Source organism: Brachycentrus maculatus, unplaced genomic scaffold, assembly GCF_059751285.1.
Source record: "Brachycentrus maculatus isolate JH-2025_06_01 unplaced genomic scaffold, ASM5975128v1 h1tg000465l, whole genome shotgun sequence".
Taxonomy (NCBI): domain Eukaryota; kingdom Metazoa; phylum Arthropoda; class Insecta; order Trichoptera; family Brachycentridae; genus Brachycentrus; species Brachycentrus maculatus.
In genome coordinates this window covers 541,696-568,053 of record NW_028281212.1, presented here as the reverse complement: position 1 = coordinate 568,053, position 26,358 = coordinate 541,696, and the positions used below count along the sequence as shown (strand labels likewise).

Genomic DNA, 26,358 nt, shown 5'->3' with positions numbered 1-26,358 from the left:
TTGTGGGTAAACCTTTGCATTTCGCAAATTTGCACCGGATTTTTTTTTAGACCATTGCGGCCAGTGCCCAATCCGGCTGCTTTTGTAGGGACATGTTGAGCAGGTCCTTTGTGCTTTTTGGCTTGAATCTTGTTCTCCAACGACCGCTGACCGAACATATTAGGCTTTATACCTAATTTGAGTCACAGCAACCTCCAGACGAAAATCTGCTGATGCTAAGCGGTCTGACTCAGGCCGCTTAGCATCAGCGCATATGCCATCGTTTGCTTCGAAACCGGATCTTGTAGATACCCATGACTCTGTCGAGGAGGTCGACACCACCCATATGACGATTGTGCTCGCCTATGAATTGTCTTATCCATTTTAGTGACCCGAAAAGCTATATTGGGATCTTTTTGGACTTGATACAGGTTGGTCTCTTCTGAAATTCTCTCGATTAGTTCTGCTCTTCATTTATATCAAGATTCTTTTTTTTCCACCGTGAACTAAGTTTAGCAGGCTTTTGTTTTGTTGGCTTTTCATTAACAGTTTTTGTTTGTTAACCTTGAGTTGGTGCAGGTTGAGCAGAGCTTTGGTTTGACGAGACATTTTCCATGTGTGAAGACGAGCCTTCTAGATTTTCCTCTAGGATTTCTACTAGGGAATCCACGTCAATATCTACATCTGAGGGTCTCATTTTCAAATGTCTCGATTTCATGTATGAAATCAGGATCTGCGAGGCTGTCGTTTTCATAATCTAGGCCATCTTCATTTTTTACACCATCATGAAGCATCGCATTAATGTCCTCGTCACAAAGACGGCGCTTATCAGACATCCTTCAATAATGTATAAAATAAATGAACTATACACTTTCAAACAAAATAACTACACTTTTCGCCTAATGTAGCCAAACCAAAATTACGTAAAAATTTATCAAAGATAACGTTACACAATAAAGTTCAAATACCTACCTCTCCAGTTTTCCAAGATAACACACTAAAAACACCCAGAACAATATTTTACAGTTTTTTCAATCAGCAACTTGCGGGCACTCGTTGAAAACACCGACCGTTTACAAGTAAACTTCGATATGTGACAGGGAATGTCACCTAGCAAAATAATTTGGTACTATTTCGTTACTTCTGAGTGTAGACAACGGGAAACAGTGCGTAAATTCGTTAGGAAATAAATCTAATGAATTTGGTAGGGGATCGAACAGTGTGTTGCCTACAGGCAACACTACAATACAGAGGGTTATGATAAATGAACAAAAATAATTTATTTCTATACTATTTCCGGTAAGTCTATACGGCTTCTTAAATAGGAATCAAGTTGAGACATAGTTTGGGTTGAACATTAGGAGCTTAATACAATGCAAAACATATAATAAGATTCAACGCTATAGTAGCGAAGGTATTGAGGTATAAAACAATTTAGGGTAAAATGGTATTTCTTACTAATACGCATTTGGCGTTCGTAAAGATTAATAGCTTTCTGTGAAAGTCATTATATATGTATCAAATGATGACAACACACCGAATGTTGAGTTTATAAAATATAAATAAAGATGTGTATTTTAATTCAAATTGCATTTCAAACAATTTTTGGGGTTTTATAATGGAAGCAAAATGAAGGCTTAAAATGATGTTTTATTTGTTTGTTGGCAACCCCACTTTCCATTACAAGGGACGTGTCACGGACTCCCCTATTCTAGAAAATTCTACGACGGGGAAATATTAATATCCTTCATCCCGTTGTCTCGAATTAGAGAATTATTTTAACGCCACGATTGAGGTAAGTTTAAGAAATATTAAATCTCGGTGTCCTTGTTTCTGCGGACAGACCTGAGCGGAGATGGGGAAATTTCTTTACTGCTGTGCGTAATTTAATACGGTTTAGCTCGGCTTTGTGATGACAAGAGTTCGTCATTCAAATTACTAGGGTTTTCCTGTCACAGGTAAATTAACGTTTAACTAACAAGGTTATTATTTTTTCGGAGAAAATGTTAGAAAACTCGAAAAAGAGTTTTATTTTATTTAGTAGGTAAAATACCGGCGAAAAACACCTTTCATCACAGTTTTTGAACTATTTAACCCATTTTAACATATAAATTGGGTACACAAATATTTAGTGCCGACGATGAATGAGTTAGAAGTTTTATACCGGAAAATACAAGCAATTTAGAAACGCGACGAAAATACGGGGAGCATTTCACACACGTATATAGGGGAGAATTTAGAAGAAATGTAGTTAAGAAAGATTGAGTTGAAAAAATTACGAAAATGTGGAAGAAAGACGAGCTTAAAAAATGAGGAGATACGTGACGTAGATGGATGTACCGATTAACTGAGGGTGGTCTCGGTATGGAGGCGTTAGGGTAGATACACAGTAGAACCAGGAGCCAAGAAAGCGTCACAGTTCACAAAAAAGTCTAGACTAAGCAAGTAAATGTTTTATTCTGCATTAAGTGGCATGAAATTTTCTCGTCTTGCCATCCTAGTAGGTGAACTTGCTTTAAAATATTTTTATATTACGGTTAAGAGTTAAGTCGATACCCAGGAAGAGAGATATCAATATAGCAGTGAAAATGGAGGGTTGCCGGTTTATGGTGGCAACTATGGACGAGGGGAAATTTTGGAATAAAATGAGACAAATTCATTTTTTTTGTAACATGATTTTGGTTTTTAATTAAAATTATACTAAGTAAATATCATTATTTCCTATATTAAAAGTGGTATTTACTAAGTAAAATTTTAAGTAAAAATGGATAGGTTGTACCACAAAATGACTGCTTAGTCAATAAATGAAGTTATTTTGATTTTTACATTTTATATCATATCGAATTTATTAATGGAAGTTGATAATTTTTCGAAAATTAAAATAAAGCTGTTAGATTTATGTTAAAATTTAGAAGAATAAACGAAAATACAATGTCTTTTGTTTTAAATTTAAAATAAAGAATAAATACATTATGAAGGTAAATAGGATAAAAAAATTGTTGAAAAAAGTAGGTTGAAATAAAAAATTTACGCACAAAAATATTTAAATACATATGAAAGAAAAACAGAAGATTTTAAGGAGGTAGATTCTCGGAGACCTGAAGATATTAAAATAAAAGTTGATGTATTCATATATCCTTCCTGTATATTTTATCAAACGTTTCGTATCTTACGAAATACGCGGAATGTATATTGTGTAAGTAGGATAGAAAAAATATTTTTGTGGAAAAATGCTGTATATTTCTTTGAGAAATGTCCCACCGGGAGCTCGGTTAAGCGGTAACTCCCTTAAGTGTGAGCAATTTAATGTAAATACAAAGAGTATAGAAAAATGTGGAAAGACTTACCATTTTATTGTTTATTTCGTGGAAATGAATTTCACAGACTTTATCTACGATGTCTTCGCTTTGAAATGTGACGAAGCCAAATCCTGAAAAGAAAACAAGAAACAATTTATAAATAAATAAAAATGCTTTCGATTAAATTAACTAGTAGAAAAATATCAATAAAGCATATGACGAAAATATTTAATGATTATTAAACAATATTTATGACATTCAAATGAAGACTTTTTTGTAGTTCACACACACATATATTTATATATATATATATATATATATATATATATATATATATATATATATATATATATATATATATATATATATATATATATATATATATATATATATATATATATATATATATATATATATATATATATATATATATATATATATATATATATATATATATATATATAAATATATATATACATATATATATATATATATATATATATATATATATATATATATATATATATATATATATATATATATATATATATATATATATACGTGTGTGTGATAAGTACGAAATATGTGTTCGTAACGTAGAAAGTTTTTGGAATACTAGGGGAACTGTAAGAATGCTGACATTTCGAACAAAATTTATAAAATGACGAAAGTTTAAAATAGGTTCTTTAGATCGAACGGTAACAAGCTAAGAATATTACATTGAATGTTGGCAATAGAAAACTCAGCTAAAAGTTCTATCAGTGGAATATCTTCTCGAGCACGTTTGAGTGAAACTCGCGGCGTCTCCTCTCTATGTCAGACATAATGCCCTGAGGCAGTTGCATTCTATATCAACCATTCAACTTTTTATTATATTCTGAATGGATTTTATTTAATGTAAACTAAGATTCATCGATCTTCGTGGTCTATTAAAAAATCTTTGTTAAATAATCCAACATAACTTATTTTTGTTTCTTTGTATCATATTGTCGAATGAAATAATTAAATAAAATTTATATTTTATAAAATTTAGATTGTTGAGGTTAAAATCTCACAAGTTATATGTTTTTTTGGTGTTCTCTTAAAAAAACGTTTTACCCAAAATTACCTCGAAGATATTTCCTGTGACGGAAGTAAAAAAATAACACTAAAAACAGATTTATGGTTATCATGAGATACAGACAATATCATACAAGTAAAACGAATTACGTTATTGATAGCCGAAAAGAAAAACGTAGCACTTAACCCTTTCCGGTCTTATGTCGAATGTCATTCGACATCGACTTTATTCCGGTGAGTCCTATGTCGAATGTCATTCGACATTTTTTTTCTCCAGTTTTGTGTGAAAATTCAAGCAAACATATTTTTTTCTCACTCGTATTTAGTGTGTATGTAATAATAAGAGACAAGATTGTATAAATTCAAAATATATTTTTTTTAAACACGAGTGTAGTTTTATTTAAAAAAACTTGAAAGTATTGTTTTTATCTGTAATGCTATAAATCTATTGTGGACCTGGTGGAATTATTTAAAAAAAATTAAAGACCAGAAAGGTTTAATCGTTTTATATTGATTAAAACCCAGAACCGAAAAGGTTGTGCATGTTTATAATTATTTTTGTCTTGGTACGTAAAATAAGATTTAGTTCCAAATAATCCGCACAATGTCCAGGAGTATTAACAGTAAAGAGATCATCTGAAGGCGGACTCGGCAGAGCACACCGGTGTGTCCGATCTGTCGCAATAATAAAGGTACGAGATGATACTCTTACCACCCGGGCGTGTTAATAATGCGGGAATAAAATACTCGTATTGTTCGGGGTGATAACTAAAACAATATCCTCCACCTGCTGCGGCCCTGTCACACGTCACGACATACAAAGGAGAGAGGTCTAGTATTATATTTTATTATATGATTAAAACGTGGGTTTCTTATATTTAATTTGATTACGGAGCGCGCTATTTCTCAAAATAAATATATAAAGATCATTCGTTCGATTTTACTTTAAATATTTTACTCCGTTAAATATTTACTAAAGCAAGAAGGCTGTTCACATTGATTGCATAAATAATGGATAAAAAGAGAATGTGTGTGTAGGAAAAAGGTGGAATTCCGATTACCTAAGAGATTGAACCCTGTGCTTGAATATTGTAATAGCACGTTCGGATTGGTAACGCGCGGCGCGAGGCGGCGCGGCCGGCGGGGCTGAAACGCGTGAAATTAAGAAATGTTTTCTTGATTCCGCCCCACGAGCCATCAATCCGGACGAAACGTTTGATGGGACACCTATAAATATTTATTTTATAAGGATTGTATCCTTGACGGCCCCAGAAAAATATTTTATAGCGCGGTTTTGCTCAATATTGTATTTTTCATATTCTACATAAAAATTGATATTGGAGAGGGCCGCGTGCGTGCAGGGGTGGGATATCGGAGACCTTCGATACATTGTGACGTAATATATTTTACTTTACCGGACAGTGTGGAGCGTGCTCCCGAGTCGGGGGCGATTTTGTGAAATATTTCATTTTATTCGGCTTCGCGTGGCGACTTTAATTTGGCCGAGAACAGCCAGTGGCTGACATAAAGGACTCGGTGAATAGCAATATGCGTATTATAGCCGTCACGGAATGTGCCATAAAAGTAACTATTTAATGCCAGATGCCGTAAAACTGGGAAAGAACGTCCGAAAACTTTATAGATTTAAGTGAAATTTATACGCTTAATAAATCGATGAGTCGAAATTATCGCAAATCTGTTGTTGCCGCTATTCCTTAGTATATTCAATCTGATCGTTATTTTTTAAAACTTTTTTTTACCGCAAAATATAAAACATTTTCCCTTAGTTGACGAAAAAATTGTTCAAATTAACAAGCTAACTAGTAAAAAGCTTTTCACGATGAATACATTTTGCGAAATTTCAACAATCTCATTAAAGAAGTTTCCTGAAAATTTAGGTCAAGAGCTTTTACGTGACATTTTTCTAAAATAGTTCCTTTGCAGATTGTGCTTCACCTGCTTAGTGGGAATCGTGAATTACTAACAACCGACGAATATTAAGAGATTTTTTAATTTTGCTGAAATAATATAATTTGTTACTAAACGATATTAAAAAAAAACTTTTATTATGAATATTTCCAGAATGAGAGGGGTACTAAAATAAGTACTGTACGTAGAGTGCGCAAATTTCCAAAGTATTAATTCGAGATTAGTAGATCTTTATTTGAGATAGAAATATTAAAGCGATTTTAATATAATGGGATTATTCAAATGTTAATTACGTCAGTGGTCAGGGATCAGGAGCTCAGGATATCGGCAGAGGTAGAGCAGTTAGCCGCTAGTGGTGTGATGGCCTGTAATCCCATTAACGGTACGTGCCATTCGTCGGGCGGCCAGGATTTACACATGACCCGCCGGCGGACTATCTGCCCTCGCCGGCGGCCACCCCGCCCTCTCTGCTAGCTACATGCCCTGCCGCATGCAGGAAAGGTATTTACATGCCAGACGGTGTCTCTTCAGCTGATCTGCTCGCCTGGTAGCGGTCTGCCGGAGATAGCGATTAAATTCGTGAAATTAATTCTGGGAAAACTTATTCGATTGCAATTTCAAATCGCCGTTATATACCGGAGGCGCTTAATATTTTAATAAGCGCACAAACCCTTAAATTATTCATAAAAAGATTTCGATTTCAGTCGATCGTTTCAAATAAAAAGTATTTATTCTCGTAACAAAGCGAATAAACAAGTATTATGTTGACTCGAGTATCACGCCGAAATCATACAACATGTATTGGAATTTGGAAATGGCGATAAAAATGTCAAATGTGATATCGCTCGCTTAACATGTGCCAAGAACAAATAGTTTCTGAATCGTACGTAGTCTAGTCAGTCTTTTGATATGGTCTTATTATTGAGACTTTAGAGAACGGATATAGGGGGAGTCTAGAACGGAAATCAGGACTGAAATTGAAATAGAAATAAATAATTGGTATAACGAGAGTGAAATCGAAAGATACGGTGTGATATTATATTTCACCTTTGTTTGTTTGATTGGAGTTATATTTCCAAAATTTATTTTACCTTAATTTTTTAGGGCGAATTTTGGTAAAACGTTGAATTCCTATTTACATGAGCATCATTTGAGATTACACAAATTCTAATTTGCGCAGAGGTAATAATCTGTATCATCAGAATATTTTGACACTTGTTGTATTTTAAATATCACAATTAATACAACCAATGAGGCAGTTATATGAAGCCTACTTTTTTATGAGTAATGTTATATATCTTAGAATATTCATATTATTGACAATTATATGCCTTAAGCATATTTTATATAAGTAAAATAGCTAAGTATTGTAAGTAAAAATATAATATTTAACTATTTCAATAATGAAATACTTCATAAAAATATAAACACACAAATAATCATATCCAATATAAAAGTTAATTTTGTTGTTAGTACGAAAGTATGCTGAAATTACAGAAAAGAAGAGAAAGCAAAAGAATAAGAATAAGTCCAAGGTTACGTAAAGCTACTCGCTTCGTAATGCGATAACCACCCTCGAATTTTGTCGTCGCCTGTAAAATATCTTAAGATTGCGAATAAATGTATTTGAAAGCTTTCTTCCCCACCAGCATCATAGAAACATAATAGTCCCTAAAATTTTCCATCCAAAGTTAACATAGTACAAAGCTAGTCGCAGTACAAGATGAACTCCGTGATTGACTTAAGTATCGCTTATGTTCTGCTTACTGCCGTTGTACGTTACAATTAAAATAATATTTAAGGGGCACATTTAAGGCTATAACAAGACTCTTCACTTTTATTATTCTCTTAAATAGAGAGTGTTTCATCCTTAATACTCTTAAGGACATTCTATGTGAGAACGCTTTCAGTGGTCCATTTTCTTATCTCAATCCTAATATAATATTTTTGAAACTTTATATTGTGAAAAAAACTGTACCTTAAAAAAAGTAAACTGGAAATTTTTATTTTTATAATGGTTCTCCAGAATTGCTAGTTGCTGTAAAATTGAGGTGAGCGAGGAGTTTAGAGGAAAATAAATTTATCTACCTTAATATTGAAATGGAAAATATTCGAAATGAAATAGTTCAATTTGCCATAATATTGTTAACATTGTAAAGGATTTAATTATTTTTTGGATTTAATAATATATTGGCTAGCATGTGTTATAGGAAATAAGGCAATGAGCTTAGAATGAAGTAATCGAGCTGCTTGCAATATAGTTGTCCGGCTGCAATATAGTCTGTTCGCGTGAGTAATGGTCATCCGTATACTCGTGCTCGTGAGATGCAGGATGTTCCCGATGCGGCTGCTGAAATGAAATATCGCCACTTAAGCTTCGAATACCTGCTCCGAACATACCCCTTTAAAAAGAAAAATTGCTAAAAGCTAACTTAGGGAAAAATAACATGAGATTTTTGTAAATCATGATGGTTTTATTGGTGGCGTTCACTATTTGCATGTTTTACTTTATGTTACATATTTAGAAAATTAAGAGTTTTTTATGGATGATATATACCTACATAATTATGTATAGTATAAACAATTTGGAATATAAAAAACTAAACTTTATTTCGCATTTTAAAGATGCATTAACTAATATTTTACAAGTATGTTGGTTGCAAATGGTATATATTTTTCTACTAGTACAAATTTTTATGTGACTTTATTTTTTGCAAAAGTTAGCAAAAATGTGAACCACTGAATCCGTTTCAGAACAAACTATTTCTAACCGTTTTATGAACAGAATGGTAAGACTATAGAGCGCATTATGGAAGAAGCTTTATGCCCCGTGAAAAGGGGGAACATTGTCTTTTTTCCCAGTAAAGGAACGAAGCGTATCGGATTCAACTGCTGGTGGAGGAAAGGTGAAGGCAATACATTACCAACTGGCGAACTAGAGTTTCACTATAGCCGAAGCAAAAGGAAATCTATTGAAAAAACCCTATTAGAGTAGTTTAAATTAGTTTTAATTGAATGTCAAGAATATGCGTCAAACAAGGCCGCTTTAATACTTTTAAATGAATAAAATGTATAATAGTTAAAAAATAGCTTTAAAGACAAAAATTTATAAACATATTTTACAAATTATTAAACGAAACAATATTATTTAAAATTTAACGTTTTTAAGGGAAGGGAGCTTTTTTTTCTTTTAAATATACTAAAAATTTATTGATGCGTGACGTTTTATACTTTTCAAGATTATTATGATTGTTCAAATGCTGATGGCATTTAAGTGGATTTAACCATTATTGTTACAGTTCATTATTCACACCTCTCGCTGACGTGTTTAGTAAATAATGGCATAATTTTTACTCTTTATAAATAAATTTATAAACACGTACAATTTTAAAGATAATGTTTTCTATTTTAAATTTTAAAGATAATTCACAGAATATGTAGAAAGTTCAATTTTAAAAATAATCCACAGAATATGTAGAAGTTTTAAATGTTAAATTTATATGGGTATTGAAACATAAACAGTAAATGTGTAACATTTACTGTTTATGATTGTGTGTAAGACTAACCTTAAATATTTGATTTAATATAATTTTAAAACTTGATGAGAAATGTCTAAAAACAGAATCATAATTTTGCACAAAAATGCATTTTACCTTTATACCATAAGTGGCTGTTTGATATCACGATTGCCTGTAATAGGTTGGAATGATTATGCATAGTGTACATCCCCACCGCCGCGTCGTACCGGCAGTGGCTCTGTCGTCGCCGAATATAATGACGTCATTATCATAAATGATAATGGCACCATCAATTATGAGCGCAGCATCATAAATCACGGTGCTGCCTCCGTCTGCTAGAACTGCAGCTCTACATATCCGTTTCAGTGCCGAGCGCCCGTTATCGTAATGGCTCAAGTGCATTTGCTTCTGAGATTGTATCTAGAAATTAATTGAAACCACCCAAAACCCACGGAATAATTATTGCATAATCTCATGTAAAATTGAATAAAGAATAATGCGGTTTTCTGCTAAATTTATTTATATAATAAGTACTTTTAATGCGGTTTGTTTATAAATTTAAATTAACCTTCCTTCTTTCAAAAGATAAAGCTTCAATATGTTTGAAAAATATCAACATATTTTTATTTTAATTTGCATCATTCTACCATATAAATCTTCATCAAATTACCATCTTTAATATCTCTTAACTGCAACTTATGAAGATCCTACCTTTAAAACATTTTCCGTGTTAATTGTCCTTATATATCCCTGGGTGGATAATTTAAAAGGTTAATTGCAAAGCACTTATATTTTGCTGCTCAAATAATGTAAGTAAGGACGACATAGAGTGGTATTGCGAATATAGTCTCGAATAATTATTATATTATATTACACATTTTACATTATTACATTATTATTTGTTATAAATTTTATGATATTTCGCAACACTCATTTTCGTAATGGACGAACTTTCATAAAACAATATTATCAAAGAGAAATGTAGCATTCAAAACCTATAAATATCTTTTTAACAATCTGAAGTTTGATATATAATTGAATTCCCCCAAAACTCACGGCGCACGAAAGTGCTTGAAAATTATATTTATCGATAATGAATTTCATTGAATTCCATAACTTTTCCACTTACTTCATCTCACTAGAAGCATTCGTGTATTGAATCTGTTCACGTGCTAATGTATTCTTGTCAGTTGCGATGAAGTAGAAATTTCATCAAAAGATACGAATTTGTATTCATCTCTGATATCACCTACACAACATTTATAAAATAAAACACAGAATAACCAGATATTGACGTAAGGTCATTAAAAATATATAACGCCTTTTTTTAACTTAATGGGACCAACATACGTATTAGTTGATGCGAAGCACACAGATAATAACTTTTCTGAATAATTAAGTTTTAGTTGCGCCGTGTCTTTGTTCATAGAAAACTAAAGGATGCTAGAGGAATATTTCTAGCTAACTTTTCCTAGAAAATCACCTGAGCCACCTGTGCGGTGACCTCATACATATGCATAGCCGAGGTGAATATTAATTTGTGGAGATTATTGTGTCAAACACCGCCCTGAAAGAGGATTTTGCGTAGATAAAAGATGGACATCATTAATTCAGGGGATGGTAAAATCCCGGGTTTAATGAAGATTATTTTTAATTTAAGCAGACTCGTTTACCCTGGAGGAGAAATTCCTGAAAAGTGTACTAACGGTTATGTACTCTTGTAAAAATAATGAAGCATTTATTTTTTAAAAAATCTAACATTTCTGTGACAAATTTATATACAAATTTCTTAAATACAATATTCTTTGGCGACGAATATTCGATTGTATTGAATGATTTAAAAAGCATATTTGGGCTGTGAAGGTAGAAAAAATAATGTTCAAAATTACTGTAAAAATATTTGTCAATAAATAAATAATTACTTAAAACAGTAATAACTAAATAATTTACATAAAACGCATTATTTAAAATGAAAAGTTAATTGGATTATCTACATTCCGCATCGAATTTCTTTTTAAATAAATTAACAATTGATTGATGATTAAATAATATAACGATATTCTTAATCAGAAAACAATATACAAAATGAATTTAATAACGCGTATCCAATTTAATAAGTGAATAATTTATTAAGTTAGATGCATTAAATTTCATATGTGACGTCGCATAGTTAGTAACGAACTGCACCCGAACTCGGTGTCAGTTACGTGAGAAAATTATTCTAATGTACCAAAGTGCTTAACTAATTTAGTTGAGCAGACGGCTGCACTGCTTCGCGGAGGAAACTGATTACTTATTAAGTTAACCTTCTGACAGATAAACCAAAGTAGACGTGGAACAATCCGGGCTGGTGCAAGCGGCTGCAACTACCGAATGCTGCGCTTCTCCGGGGACACGGTGATGGTTCATACTCGACTTGTTTTCTCTTCCGTCGGATGGAGTATACTTTGCGAGGAAACGGGATATACTCGTATTCCGCTAAGTAACGGGGTAACCATAATAACCCCCAGGGTTGGGTATATTCTGTCAAGTGCCGCCCTTGTCTGCTCGCGTGGCTCCAGATCGGCACACGGTGATGGATGCAATACTAACCTGATTCTGATAGTGTTGCCAAAGTAAGAAATGATATTACATCGTATGTTGCTGGATTTTTACTCGATCTTTAAAACTGCACTTTATATATTTTTTTGCCATTATCTGCTCCTGATAGTCTTTAGGTGGATTGTATCGATGTCTTATCTTGTCTTATCTTGATTAAAGTTTTTTACTGACATTTCTTGTTAAAACTGCATTTCCTATAATAAAATAACAACTATCTTGTTTTACTTTATAGCTATTATATATAAGTAGTTGTTATTTTTTTATATTATCTTGATCGAATACTGTGAAAAGAAGGACATTAGGTGATATTTAATCGGTATAAGAGTGAAAGGTCATTTATCACATGAATTGATTTTATTGATATTATAACATATAACAGTATTTAAAATGTTCAGTGATTACTAAATTAAATTACGTAACAGGACTGTATTTGACGTCACTTTTGTGAATTTGTTTGCGATGTAAATGGCCGTCATTTCCGAAATGTAAATATTGAATAAATGGATAAATGATATAAAGCTCATCGGAAGGACGAGTTAGGCGATGACATGTCGGGCGCAAATGCGAATTTTTCCCATTTTGCACTGTCAATAGTGGCCGTATCGCGGGCGGGGTAGGTACCGCCGGCCGGGGTAGGTACTGCCGGCCGACAGGTTGCCGGCGGCGCATCGCGCGCTGCCATGAATATGCGGCCGCGATAAATAATAAATCGCACTCGAATGAGCCGCCGCGACGCTCTGCCCCCGATGCCTCGTCTCTGCCTCGTCTCTGCCCCGTCCCTCTCCCGCCCCGACTCGCCGCACACAAATATCAAATTCGCGGATTCCAGTTGAGCGCTCCAAACATCAAAGTGATAATAATTGGAGGAAGCACACAGTGGAATTAAAGTATTAGGGAAATGTGGCAGAAATAAAGTGCTGGCGTCGAATTTTGTCACACGTCAATCTTTGTAATAGCGATAGAACGTTTCCCATTCATTGACAGGGGGCTGAAATATCTTTCTACGGATTGTGACGTCGGCCGGTAGGCGTTTAGGTATTGCGGGAGGGGAAGAAATATATCAGTTAGAAAGGTTACAGAAAGCATTACGTAGCAAGAAATAAAAGAAATAAAAACACTATTTCTTCAATTTATCCACTACTTCTAACTTGTATATACTTTAATACGAATGATTTTTTGTCAATATGCCCGTAAAATTCTTCTTTTCATAGTTGGAAAAAATTCTACAGTCAAAATCATTTTCATTTCAACATCTCGTAAAGCCACTGGAACAAGCGGTATTAAGAAAATAGGAAACGTTATTTCAGTCAGGGTAAATAGTACTTGAAAACAGTCTTAGTAGAATCCCACATGTATGTACGAACAATGTACATGGACGAGAGTACTCGAGAGTACGACTTGGAGAGAGGCGAGGGAAATGGTGCACCGTGGCAGTTCACTAGCACAATGTTTAATAAAGAAACGTACGGCGATTAGCGGGCTGGGATTAGTTAAAATAGACCCCAGACATATCTTCAAGTACCACTGAGGCTTTTTAACACCCACTAGCGGAGGATAATTACAATGTGGAATGGCTATTAGAAAACTTCAAAACGCTTAATACTGCAGACCATATTCTTAGCATTATTAAATGGTTCATTAAATTATTCATTTTGTTTGCGAAACGCAAATAAAAAGCATATCTTTACTTTTTATTATATTTATAAGTATTTAATATTATTTCTTATGTAAATATTTTTATATTTAAAATTCAATGTTATTTTAATTCATCATTATTCTTCTATATCATCGTCTATCCACGGTTGGCCGTAATTAACTTTTTTTTAACAAATAAGATAAAATACTTCTCTACAAAAAATAACATCAATGTTGAAGCCAGATATATTAACTGGTAATAACTTTTTTTCATTTCGTGTTCTAATAATTCGGAAAATTTAATCCGAGAAAGTTTGAAATAATCATATGATTTTCAAAGCAAATGTAATGAAATGTTTCCCGAGTGTAAGCGTTCCTATCTCTGCAACAATGAGACCATAAACGTTTTAAAGCACTTATTCCTTCATATCTGGCGCGCTTGCATACTCGTGCTTCGTGTATGCGAAATGTTTTCGTTGAAAGTTTGCCGCGTTTAATTGCAAGAAACGGAGTTTAAAAAGGTTATCTTGCCGAGGTTGGAAGAAAAATCCGTAAAGCGAACGTAATTATGCAGCCTTATTTGGAGAGAGACTTAGCGATAAGGATTGCCTTTATGTACACGTGTAGTTTTAACGACACTTCTGAATAAAACATTATAATCTTTTTAATTTTAAATTATTATTGCGAACTTAGCCTTTAAAGGAATTTCTTAAAAATATATGACTTCTACTATTTTTTCTTCGTTTCTTTTGCAACATAGCGATTATATTCTTCAATCTGAGCTCCTTTACTTATGTCATCTGCATTTGATCGAATATTCTATTTCCCTCTCAGATATGAACTGGTAATATCTGGATACAACGTAAATCCAATGCGTTACCCTATGCACCATTTATGTGGAGATAGAAGTGAAAAAATTACAATTTTTACAAAACGGAAAATATATAATTTAAAACATAAACATTTCTTATGAACAAATTCGATAAACCCTATGAAATAATTATTTCATGAAAAAAATGGCTAAAAAACTCTCGAAACTGTTTGAATGACATGTTTTAAAAATAAAATGAAGCTTTTTATCGATTCAAATAAATAATCTTGGATTACTTTTGATGATTAAATACGATTTCTAGTAAATAAAAACAACCAAAACAAATTGTTAAGATCGCACGATCTAATTCATCTATACACAACAGCATAAAGTTTCAGTGTAAAATTAAATTAAAATGTTTTAAACGAAGAAAATATTTATGAAAATGAAGGCAAGGAGCTGTAGCATAAAATCTGTTTGTAAACATGTTCGATATTTTGTTCTACGCATTCTCGGGGGAAATCTTTCCTAATAGAATGGCATGTTGAGTTTTACTTTGGCAAGGCACATTTTATAACATTCACGAAATGAAACATGCTAATCCGGAGTCGTTTCAACAAAATGAAGAAAACACGAAGAAAAATCGTTTTCCGTGTAGAAAGGGCATTATTCTTTAAAATGGACCCATTTATTATTGTTTCAAAATCAAATTTAGTGCCTACGTGAAAACGAAATTCCCGACACAATATAACGCTCTTCAAATAAATAACCGTTTCACAAACGACAGTAATTAATAAGGAATCAGAAAATGCTACAATCAAACTGCTATATAATGGCAACATCGATAATGTTAAGCTTTTATATGTTTTTTGCAAAAATCAAATAAAAGTAGGTATCTTTAATTGCAACTCAAAAGAGAATGTCGGAAATAATACATAAATCTCTAAAATTACCAGTACAAAATTTTATCATTAGAAATCTGTAGAAAATAAATAAACGATGAGGAAAAATCGTAAAATTGAAAATGGTTGAATGAGTGTATTTTGTATTTTGTTTAAAACATTTTTTTATCATCCACGTTATAATAATGATTTATTTTCATAAGTAATTTTTGTACTTTGAATTTTGAGAATATATTTTTAAGTAAGTAGTTGAAAATATATGTAATGTGAATACATATATGCGATGTATTAATTCGCTAAGAAAGATATGTCAATATCTAGAAACAGCCGGAGTTAGAAATAAAAGATGTATTTTTAGTATGAAAATTTTGAATAACTTATATTTAAGGGATACAATGTTGATTGATGACTGGTGAATTTGGGACACGTTTCAAATCGTACAAAAATATATGAGAAAGAAGTTGAACAAACATTGCAATCTTTGCATTAATATTCCGCACAGGTGTGAACAAGAAAACACATTTTCTTATCGTTACGGCATAAGCTTGACGATTAAGTATGTGCTTCCGGCGGATTGAAAAATGTATTTCTCGCAGGTAAAGCTATAAATAAAGTACTCCATCGTCGTGTATCGGATCATTAATCTGCGAACCGCCCACAGAGCGCGATAGAAGGCCCGTGTAATGAGTCGGGGTTTATAGATTAAGAAGGCCTCGCCACGTATGAGGTCGGGCGTAGATAGAGTGGGTTCCGCGTATTACACACTCCAGCCCTTAACTTGATGGGGTCGCAAGACCAAAGGGACTGATTAAGTCCAAATTGATTTATAAAGCAGGGTTTGATATTAAAAAAAGAGGATATTCTAAAAATTAAAAATATTGATTGACATTTCCGCGTACTCATTATATTGATTCGTAAATAAATAAATATTTTTCGAAGAAATTTCATGACGTTGATGCAAAAATTAGCCAAATGATGAATTTATTGAAAATTTATTTAATTAATATCTTTATTTAATAAATATTGGCATCTTTATACTGCATAAATAATATTATTAACAACCTCTAAATACCCATTGATAAACAACTTTATTTATAAATGCTGACATTTTTAAACACTTCCAAAAGACATTTAAAGGCAAAATTTCAAACGATCTAATACCAAATAACTTTATATATATTTAGAACTTCCAAGAATTTGAGTAGTATGGTTGTCAATCATGGGTAGAATTATTGAATGTTACACGAATGTAAAATGATCACTTAAACCAGCCTATGACGGTCGTAAACCCCGTAAATATCCAGACTTCCATATTCTCCTTCACAGATGTTGAGTTGTCAAAAAAAAAGATGTTTTTTTTGTAATTTAAAACATAAATTGAACATTTTGATATTTATATTTGCACAATAGCTGTGTGCAAAACGTAATTGTGTGTGTTGGTAGGAAGGATGCTGCTCTGTCAATAAACCAGCCTAAGGCTTACAATTTTCTTCCTGTAGCAGGTAAGCTGACTATCTCACAGATAAAATTGTAAGATACCTCTCAGCTTTAAGTTAACAATGATATCACCCTCAAGCCATACACCGCTACCTGGGCTTAAACATTGTACACAAAATGTTTGATCGCTCTCAATTGATCGTGAAATTGCTTTTCTATCCAGACATAAATCGGTTTTTATATTTCACCTGCTGGTATTGAAATAAAAAGAATAAAATGCTTTTATTAAATGTGCGACGGGCACAATTTTATCGCAGTAGTCCTTAACTTTTGATATTTATTTCGAGATACAAAAGTAATCAACAAGCATTACTTTAAAGGACATTATTAAAAATAAATATATAAACATTATAATACAATATACTATATATCATATGGTATACTGTCCGCATCTGTAGTATAACGCCGATTAGGTTACAGCTCTGGATGTCCCGGGTTAGATTTCCACGAGAATCAAACAAAATATTACCGATTTTTTCACGTTAATATTTATTTGATATTACCCTGGACTGGTACCTGAGACACAGAGCTTCCATATAACTTTCAAATAACCTTTCCTTAGTGTATTTGACTAACCAGAAAATATCGCCTTTTAACTCTACGTTGCCCGTTGCAATTTGGTGCCAATAAGGGTTATATATATATATATATATATATATATATATATATATATATATATATATATATATATATATATATATATATATATATATATATATATATATATATATATATATATATATATATATATATATATATATATATATATATATATATATATATATATATATATATATATATATATATATATATAAATATATATATATATATATATATATATATATATATATATATATATATATATATATATATATATATATATATATATATATATATATATATATATATATATATATATATATATATATATATATATATATATATATACATAAATACGGATACTTCTTTAGATTTGTGCCAAAGATAATTGCATACGGTTTTTTGATCTTAAATCATCAAACAAGTTATTTAGTAGTTGTTTAAAGATGAGAAACACAGATAACAGTACGTAACGGAGCATCGCAATCGCGGGAGTATATTCCGCTCAAGCTGTTCGCAAAAAGATATAAACTACGTTAATTCCGTATCGATAAGCGTGGCGATAATGAAATGGAAAATTGCGTGCGTTCCTTCGGCATGATGTTGATACGGGTTAAGAGATAATCCCGGCCTGAGGTTCAGGAAATGGGGTTAAATTCTGCCCCAGCGGGTTAGACCCCCTTATTATATCCTTAATGGCGGCATTACCTTTTAATTGCAAATCGAAATGTGCCGGCTTGACTGACACGCTGTTTGCCGGGGCCAGTGCATTAAAACATTACCGGGCACAAATGGATGGTTCCGTGCGATCAATCGGATGGGAACTTTAATCCCAGCGTATTGGGGATAATGTGCGGATTTGCTCGCGGTAACAATTGTTTTAGCGATCTACTCTGTGAAGGCTCATGCGCCGCTGTTTTACACTGGTAACTTTAATCTCTCTAATGATAATGCCTCGCCAACTAGCGGACCCACATTTATATAATTGTAGATGATCGCCAGTACTCCATGATGGGACTAACTCTATCACAATCGACATGGCGGAGCACCGGAGCTGATTGGGTAGATACTGATCCGGAAAAGGGAAGGGGTAATGGATCGTTTAGTATCAAACTTTGTAACACTAATCTCATTCAATTATTTTCGACAGTAATGCTCACTATACCTCCATACTACGATAAATCTAATGAATAAAATTGAAACTGGAAAAAATGCAAATGCAAGCTTTTTTGCTTTTGCGTTTGATAGGCGTCGTGACGTAGATGGGTAGACTCTACTGTGAAACTGGCGTCGCTGGTTCGATTCCCGCCAAGTTTAGAATAAATTCAAGAAGGATTTATTTCCAATTGGTTTAGGTTTTTGCGATATATACTTTCACATTTACCTTCCTTATACTTGCTGTCCTACCTGCAAACAAGCCTTTAAAAGATGAGACTTTGCGGGTTATTCTTTTAATAATAATAAAAACTGCTATGCGATTAAGCTCATAAGCACTAAATATTAACTGTTAAAAAGAAAAAAAGGTTTTGAAAAATACATTAATATGAATAAATATAAAAAGCATGTTCATAAATGAGATGGTAAAGTTTAATGTGCAAAATAATTTCTAAATTCAATTTCAGAGCATTGAACGGTAGCAAATTTATTTCCTTTAAAGTTCTCAATTTGCTCCATCAAATAATGAATACCAATTTAGAAACCAAGCTCGTAAATGTCGCCGCTTTAGCCATTTAATATTGAATCGTATTTCAGAAATAGAAATTCTAATTCGGAAAACAAGACGGAAAAGCCTCTTCATTAGGCTGAGCGGTCAGAGTTGATTTATTTAATCCTCAAAATTCATGCGCTATTTTAGAGAATTTAAGTTTTGAAAAAGCGAATAGAGTTTTGGTGTCAAGAGTCAATTTTCATAAAAAATTAAAAAGACAAAAAGTGTTTCCGTCTTCTTCGTTTGAAAGTAATGTCAAAATTATATTGTTCAGTAAGAATATCGCCTTAGGGAATATCGATGCTAATAAAAATGGTACAAGTATAATATCGTCTAGCAAGCTGTGACTTTCCGGAATGTTTTGCTTCGTTAATTCTGTAAGGCTGTCTCGCCTGGCAAAATACATAATTTTCACTCTAATAACAAAACGGAGCGTAGCTAAGAGGCCACCTCGAGAAGAGTGCGTCCATCCCCCTCACACCCTGTTCGAATTTGCGGTGTTAGAAGGGGTCCGACCGACGTAATCTAATATGCGGGCTTTGATATAATTATTATATGAATGGTCGTCGGCCAAGCGAGAACTATAATCGCTGCACTGAACTGAGCAAATGTCAGGGGTGTGTCGGCGGGGAAGGGGGGAGGCGGGGGAGGAAGATATGACCGCTTTCAACATGAAAAGGTTTGAAGGTTTACTCGATTGAAAATAATGGTTCACGTTGCTGAAAAACACAATAAGTACGTACCTCACTCGGACATTTGGATTGTTGGTTTATTTTTAAATATGAACGTTACAGTTAGGTACGCAGATAAGCTATTCGAGCGCACAATAAGATATTCCGATAACGAAAATCAAACCGACCGAATAAAATGAAGCCCACGCAAATAAATAAAAGAAATATATATATGTATTTATATTTGGGACTCGAGATATTTTTCCTTTTCATCACCAAAATATTAATTTATTTTTTAAACGTTACGAATCTGAACATCATCGAACAGGGATCGAAAGTGCTTGTTTTAATTAGAAATATAAAAATAATATAAAAATATCACTTACACAAACACCTTGTCATTAAAATGTAAAATAAAATATTTTTTCATGCCGTTTAGTTCATAATAAAACTAAATAGAATGCGAAAATAATACGTGAAGTCAGAATTAAAAAAAATCTAATACAAATAAAATTACTAACAAAATGTGGTGGCTAAGATTTCGTTAGCCTGGTCGTTAGCCTGGTACATAATATAACATAATAAACCCCCGAGAAGATAGTTTTACTGTTATGCATATAACATTGTCTCGGAGGAAATGCCCGAAAAATGACCAAATCTACTTTAAAGATAGCTATAATGCTAACTTACGATTACATCTGATGACAGTTAATATACAACTTTATCAGCCGGAGCGTTTCTAATAACACGCGAAAAAATCTTATACGAACTTTGTACGGGTTACGATATCGGGTGTGCTTATAGTTAATACTCCTTCCATGTCCCAAACTTACTCCCATTTATTTGTCTAACTCACTTAATCGTAAGAAAATAGTAGTGCCGACAAGTTCACTCGAAAAAAGTTATGTAAAAGAAAAAATAACACTGAATCTATTTCTACTACGCAGTAATTTACAAATTCCATTACGCGGTAAATTACGAACTATCAGTGCCTAAAATACCAAAACAAAAATGGGGACCTAATTTTTTTGAGAATCTCGTAAAACATCAACGATTTAACTAACCCACTTTTCTCTTTATATTACTCCAGATTGGTAATATACGTACGTCCTGGATATAGTAAAATAAAGTTTTTCATCCGATATTAAAAAAAGTAAGAACATGAAAGTATTTATATAACGGTTTCTTACGCAGTCGTTAATTAAAGGGTCAAAACTAATTTTGGAATTTAAAGGCCCGTGTGAAAAAACCCAGTTAAATTATCAGATTGATGCTGAAATTGATTTCATTCGTTATTAGTAATACAAAACTTTTGATTCCTATCGGAAAATCACAAAAGTTTTCAGTGTATTTGGAATATGTCTACTTTTACAACAAGAGTTTTTATTTCTTTCTAGATCTTATTTTTATTACTTTCAGTCTTGCGGGTTAATAAAATAGAAAGGCAGGAAAAGGTTTTAATGACGGGGTCAGCTAGGTCGTCCTCCCATAATGCTTGGACATAATATTTGGATGTTACATTTGCAAACTGAATTAGATCAGTGTGTTAGATCAATGTGATCGGTGTTATGATAGGAAATCTTTTTTAAAATATTTTTCATCTTGACGTAGACATAGTATGTGATGGCACTTGACCTCTTATCCGAAGTAAGGTGGACAACGGCCCTTCTCGGAAACACAGATATATCCACGTCGGAAAGGTGACATTTAACATTTAAATAAACCTTTTGACTTGGAGTCTTGTTAGGTCTTAAACGAGTTGCGACGCTGGGATCGGATTTAAGGAGGGTTTTTCACAAAGTGATAAGTCGTCACGCACCGTGCGAATTTTTCTTCCCTTAAGGCGATTTGTCAGTCAGACAAAACGATACTTTTTTCTCATAGGAGCGTGACAGCGACGATAAGAGATTGAATGGTGAATATGACGTAAGGCACATTGTTGCCGGAAAAAGATCGATTGGTTGAGTTGTATTCATTTGGATAAGCGAGTGCACGTAATCAGTAGGATATTAAATCACAAAATGCCGTACGTATATACCGGTTGAGTACCAACAAATAAAGAAAATGAAATAAGGAAGGAAGGAAATATAAGAGCATTTTATTAAGATTACAAAGGTTGCACGTGGTTCATCGTGGAGGAGCGTAATTCAGTTATACGCCTAGAATCCTGCGTATTTCCCAACGAGAGCGCGCTTTATGAATAGCAACCTAAAGGAACAGTGTATTACATTAGATTCCATTCGTCTTGTCAGATTACATTCAACGGGCGGCTTGTATAATATATGTATTTCTCACATGTCTATGAAACTATCTTCCTGCGCCTATCAAACTCCTCCAGGATACTAGGTAATTTATTTCACGCGGCGAGGAAATAAATCACCGCGGTAATCGTACATTTTCTCATTTTTCATAATAATTACATTTTAACTGTAAAGATAAAAATATTTTCCAGGAAATAACGCTAAGGCTGCGGACATAAGATTTTTTTTGGTCGTAAGTACGTGTGTATTACGTCATTGTAACGGTACTACCTGAGGTGTTCTTTTCATTACTAATGTACGGTGGTACATTTATCATGGTAGGAAAGGAACGCCGAACGCGGTGATAGACGAAGATAAAACAATAATGAGAACAGGAAAAAGACCTCTACCGTTAGTAAGAAAATGATAAAAGCGCTTCATAGTACTAATATACGTAATAAAGTAAAAATTCAAGTACTTAAAAATATTTTTCTAAAAAATCTGAGTTATTTTGTAATAAACAATTGCGCATAATAAAAAAAAGTCTCAAGGAACTTGTGCACTTTTGTAGTAGCTTGCGCAAGTTGATATGAGTGCGGGTAAGTGATAAGCTTTTATTATCATTTTCCTTTCCTGTAGTACCTACTAATACTCCTCCATTTCTTCATCCTGAGTTTCTACAATTACGTCATCTATATACTATCAAATACGTTCCACTAATAAAAAAAAAAGGAATTCGTGTTTAATTTGAATCAGGAGCTCTGAACCACTTGCATTCATATCATCAACGATTAAGTTTACACAACGTTGTTCTGATGCAGTACCCTATGCACTCGTTGCGGGTATAGACTGGTTTTAAGATTTAAGTCGTAAATATGTATATTTATATTTATATATATCGCTCATTCCTTTCAAGAACGTCAAAAATAAAAAACCTTGATTTTTCAGGAGAACGTTTTTAAAGTTTAAAAATGTAATACAATGTATTAAAAATAAATATCAAGCCACTTACTGAACTTTTTACTGTGCAACAAACTTTTTGGGTAAAACCTGGAGGTTTTTTCTCCATTTGAAAAATATTTAGTATATTTAAAAAAATAATTAAACAATACCTTTTCTTCAAAATGCAAAAACAACACTTTCTGCAATGAAGCGGGTAAATATTAAGTTAAAAATATGCCGCTTTTGCTGGGATATAGTAAATTTTCTGGGCATTCTGAAAACATGCACAACTGAAAATTGACGATTTTTGATTTATGACGTTCTTGAAAGGAGTGAGCGATATATATATATATATATATATATATATATATATATATATATATATATATATATATATATATATATATATATATATATATATATATATATATATATATATATATATATATATATATATATATATATATATATATATATATATATATATATATATATATATATATATATATATATATATATATATATATATATATATATATATATATATATATATATATATATATATATATATATATATATATATATATATATATATATATTCATACAAAAGAAACTTCCGGAATGTTTGATTATAATTAAACAAACAGTAATTAATAGTGAATGATGTCTACATTGTTACCTATAAAGGCAGGTTGCCAAAATTTCACAGTTTCATTGCCGGCTTTATACAATTAGTGAGCGAAATGTTTGTTTCACGCGTTCTTGAAGGATAAAGGATATCCTCGTAGAAATATCCTTCGCCTCTGTGCGTGGCAGCGGATGAGGGTGGACGAGAAATATTCAAGGATTAAATATTAAATCATAAATGAAGGGCCTCTTCCATTAATACGTACATAAATATGTAATTAATGTTAATTGAGATGATGTTTTCAAGTGAAATCTGAATTTTAATATATGAATTTGAGCACATTGTTTTTTTTTAAATGTTGATGAAATTGACAAGAAAAACTTGGTGAGAAGGTCGTGCATTCATAACATCATACAACAACTTTATTTCGGATACTAATACAATCCATTTGGTTTACCTTAAAATTGTAAGAATAACAAAATATTTATTTAACAAAACAATTTTTATAAATTAATTTAAAATACGGAAATAACGTTAAATGAGCTAAAACTTGCTTCCAAAGAAACATGTAAATACTTTTATGAATACGAGTAAAGAATGCAAAATATTCATCTGAAGGCGTTATGATGTGCGAAAGTAAAATCGAAATGTAGAAAAATATTAAAGAACGAATTCGAGTGAATGAAAGATGGAAACAGTATGTGATTGAAGTACATGAAAGTAACGTTTATGTTTTTACTTGGTTGTCAACAGAGGGGAGTACGAACGAGGGTATAATGTGTGAAATAAGGATACCAGAAATAATCAATGCTTAAAAATTAATGTGGGAACAGTTAACGCTGCTCGCTATTAAAGTATTGCTATAGAGTACGTAAACCGTTCTTATGTGGCTGCATGAACTCTTCAACCACTGTCTGAAGGAGGGAAATATGGTGCATTCTTGGATTGAAAACGGATAGTAGTCATGCCTGTATTTAAGGGAAAAAGATCGCCCGTACGCTGTGAGATATAAAGAGCATCAGTTTACTAAGTTGTCAGTAAAATCTATAGAAAAATATAAAGAGTATGATAGGTGACAAAAGCGGGTTAAATCTAGAATGTGTATGGTGCAGTGATGAGTGAATAATGTTTTATGGACCAATTTTTGTGCTACGAATGTTCACGATTTTTTTACAAAACATGTAAAAGTAAAAAAATAGGGTAGATATGTTACCGCTAAAAAAATAAAAAAGAAGAATCTAAAAAATCAATATTTTTATTTAAAAAATACAACATCCAATAAATGGGATGAGTATAGGAAATGCTTTGTAAAAATTATAAGCAAAAACCACCGGAAAATAAACTTTGATGATTTGACTAAGAGAAAGGAAAAAATAAATGTGTTCAAACGTTAGTCGAGGGCTTTATTGTGAAAACCTAAATAAACATGAAGTTGGGGCCTTTTTCTAGACGGGGGAAGATTTGCATAAGAAATGCAGTCTTTAAATTTGAAAATACAAGAAACGCTATCTCGGGAAGTCCTCCACTTGAATGCAAATCCGTGAGTATTTAAGGTTATTACTGCGCAGCACAATCACTTCCAATGCAGTTTCCGTTTTCCGACAACAACCATAATTTGGACAAATAATGCACCTACATACGCTCAAAAAGGGCTTGTTATATAAATCAAGCATACATATGTTATGGTTGCACGATATTTGAAATAATTTTCATTAAGGAATATCGCAACTATATATTTGCGTGGTGTTTTTTTTTTACCATAAATTACCTTAGACCTATTTAAATAGTACTCGTACTATTAACAAGGCAGCTTTTCATTTTCAAATGAGACTTTATATTTGAATAATTTTAGAAATATAAATTGAAGATTGTCAATAGTAGTTCATGTATGAAATGTGATTGGTGGTTATGTGATATTTTTAGATCTGATTTAAAAAATAAATATTTCGTTATTGTAACGTAAATGTTACAGAAATACATTTAAAATACTACATTAGAATACTACTAACTCAAAATATAATCTTATCATAAAGGCATTTACGTTTTAAAAACTTTTCAACAATTTACAGAAATAAATTCGACCTGAAGAGTCATGATTTATTTTTAAACTAATTTTAGCAAGGTCTCCAAGATTATCATAGCATAATAAATGTCTAACTAAAAAAATATTTAAGGTAGAAAAGTATCCACGTTGAAAATTAATTAATACAAATTCAGTAGTTATTTGGTGACTTGATAAATAAGCATTGTATTTTAATTTGAATTATGTTTTAAGGGCGGTTTCATTAGCCATAAATCTGAAATGAATTCCGCCTCTTTCGATATTTTTCATTAAAATG

The 26,358-nt window shown here is 32.3% G+C and overlaps 1 protein-coding gene across 12 annotated transcripts in view; it reads right to left on the bottom strand.

Moving 5' to 3' along the window:
• LOC148302291 (RNA-binding protein Musashi homolog Rbp6-like) overlaps positions 1-26,358 on the bottom strand; it is a 462,089-nt gene that overhangs the window by 29,584 nt on the left and 406,147 nt on the right. For all 12 annotated transcript variants that reach the window (XM_088271829.1, XM_088271832.1, XM_088271835.1 and 9 more), the window contains one exon: positions 3,327-3,409. In XM_088271829.1, the coding sequence (XP_088127955.1) occupies positions 3,327-3,409 (83 nt within the window). The remainder of the gene's footprint in view (positions 1-3,326; positions 3,410-26,358) is intronic.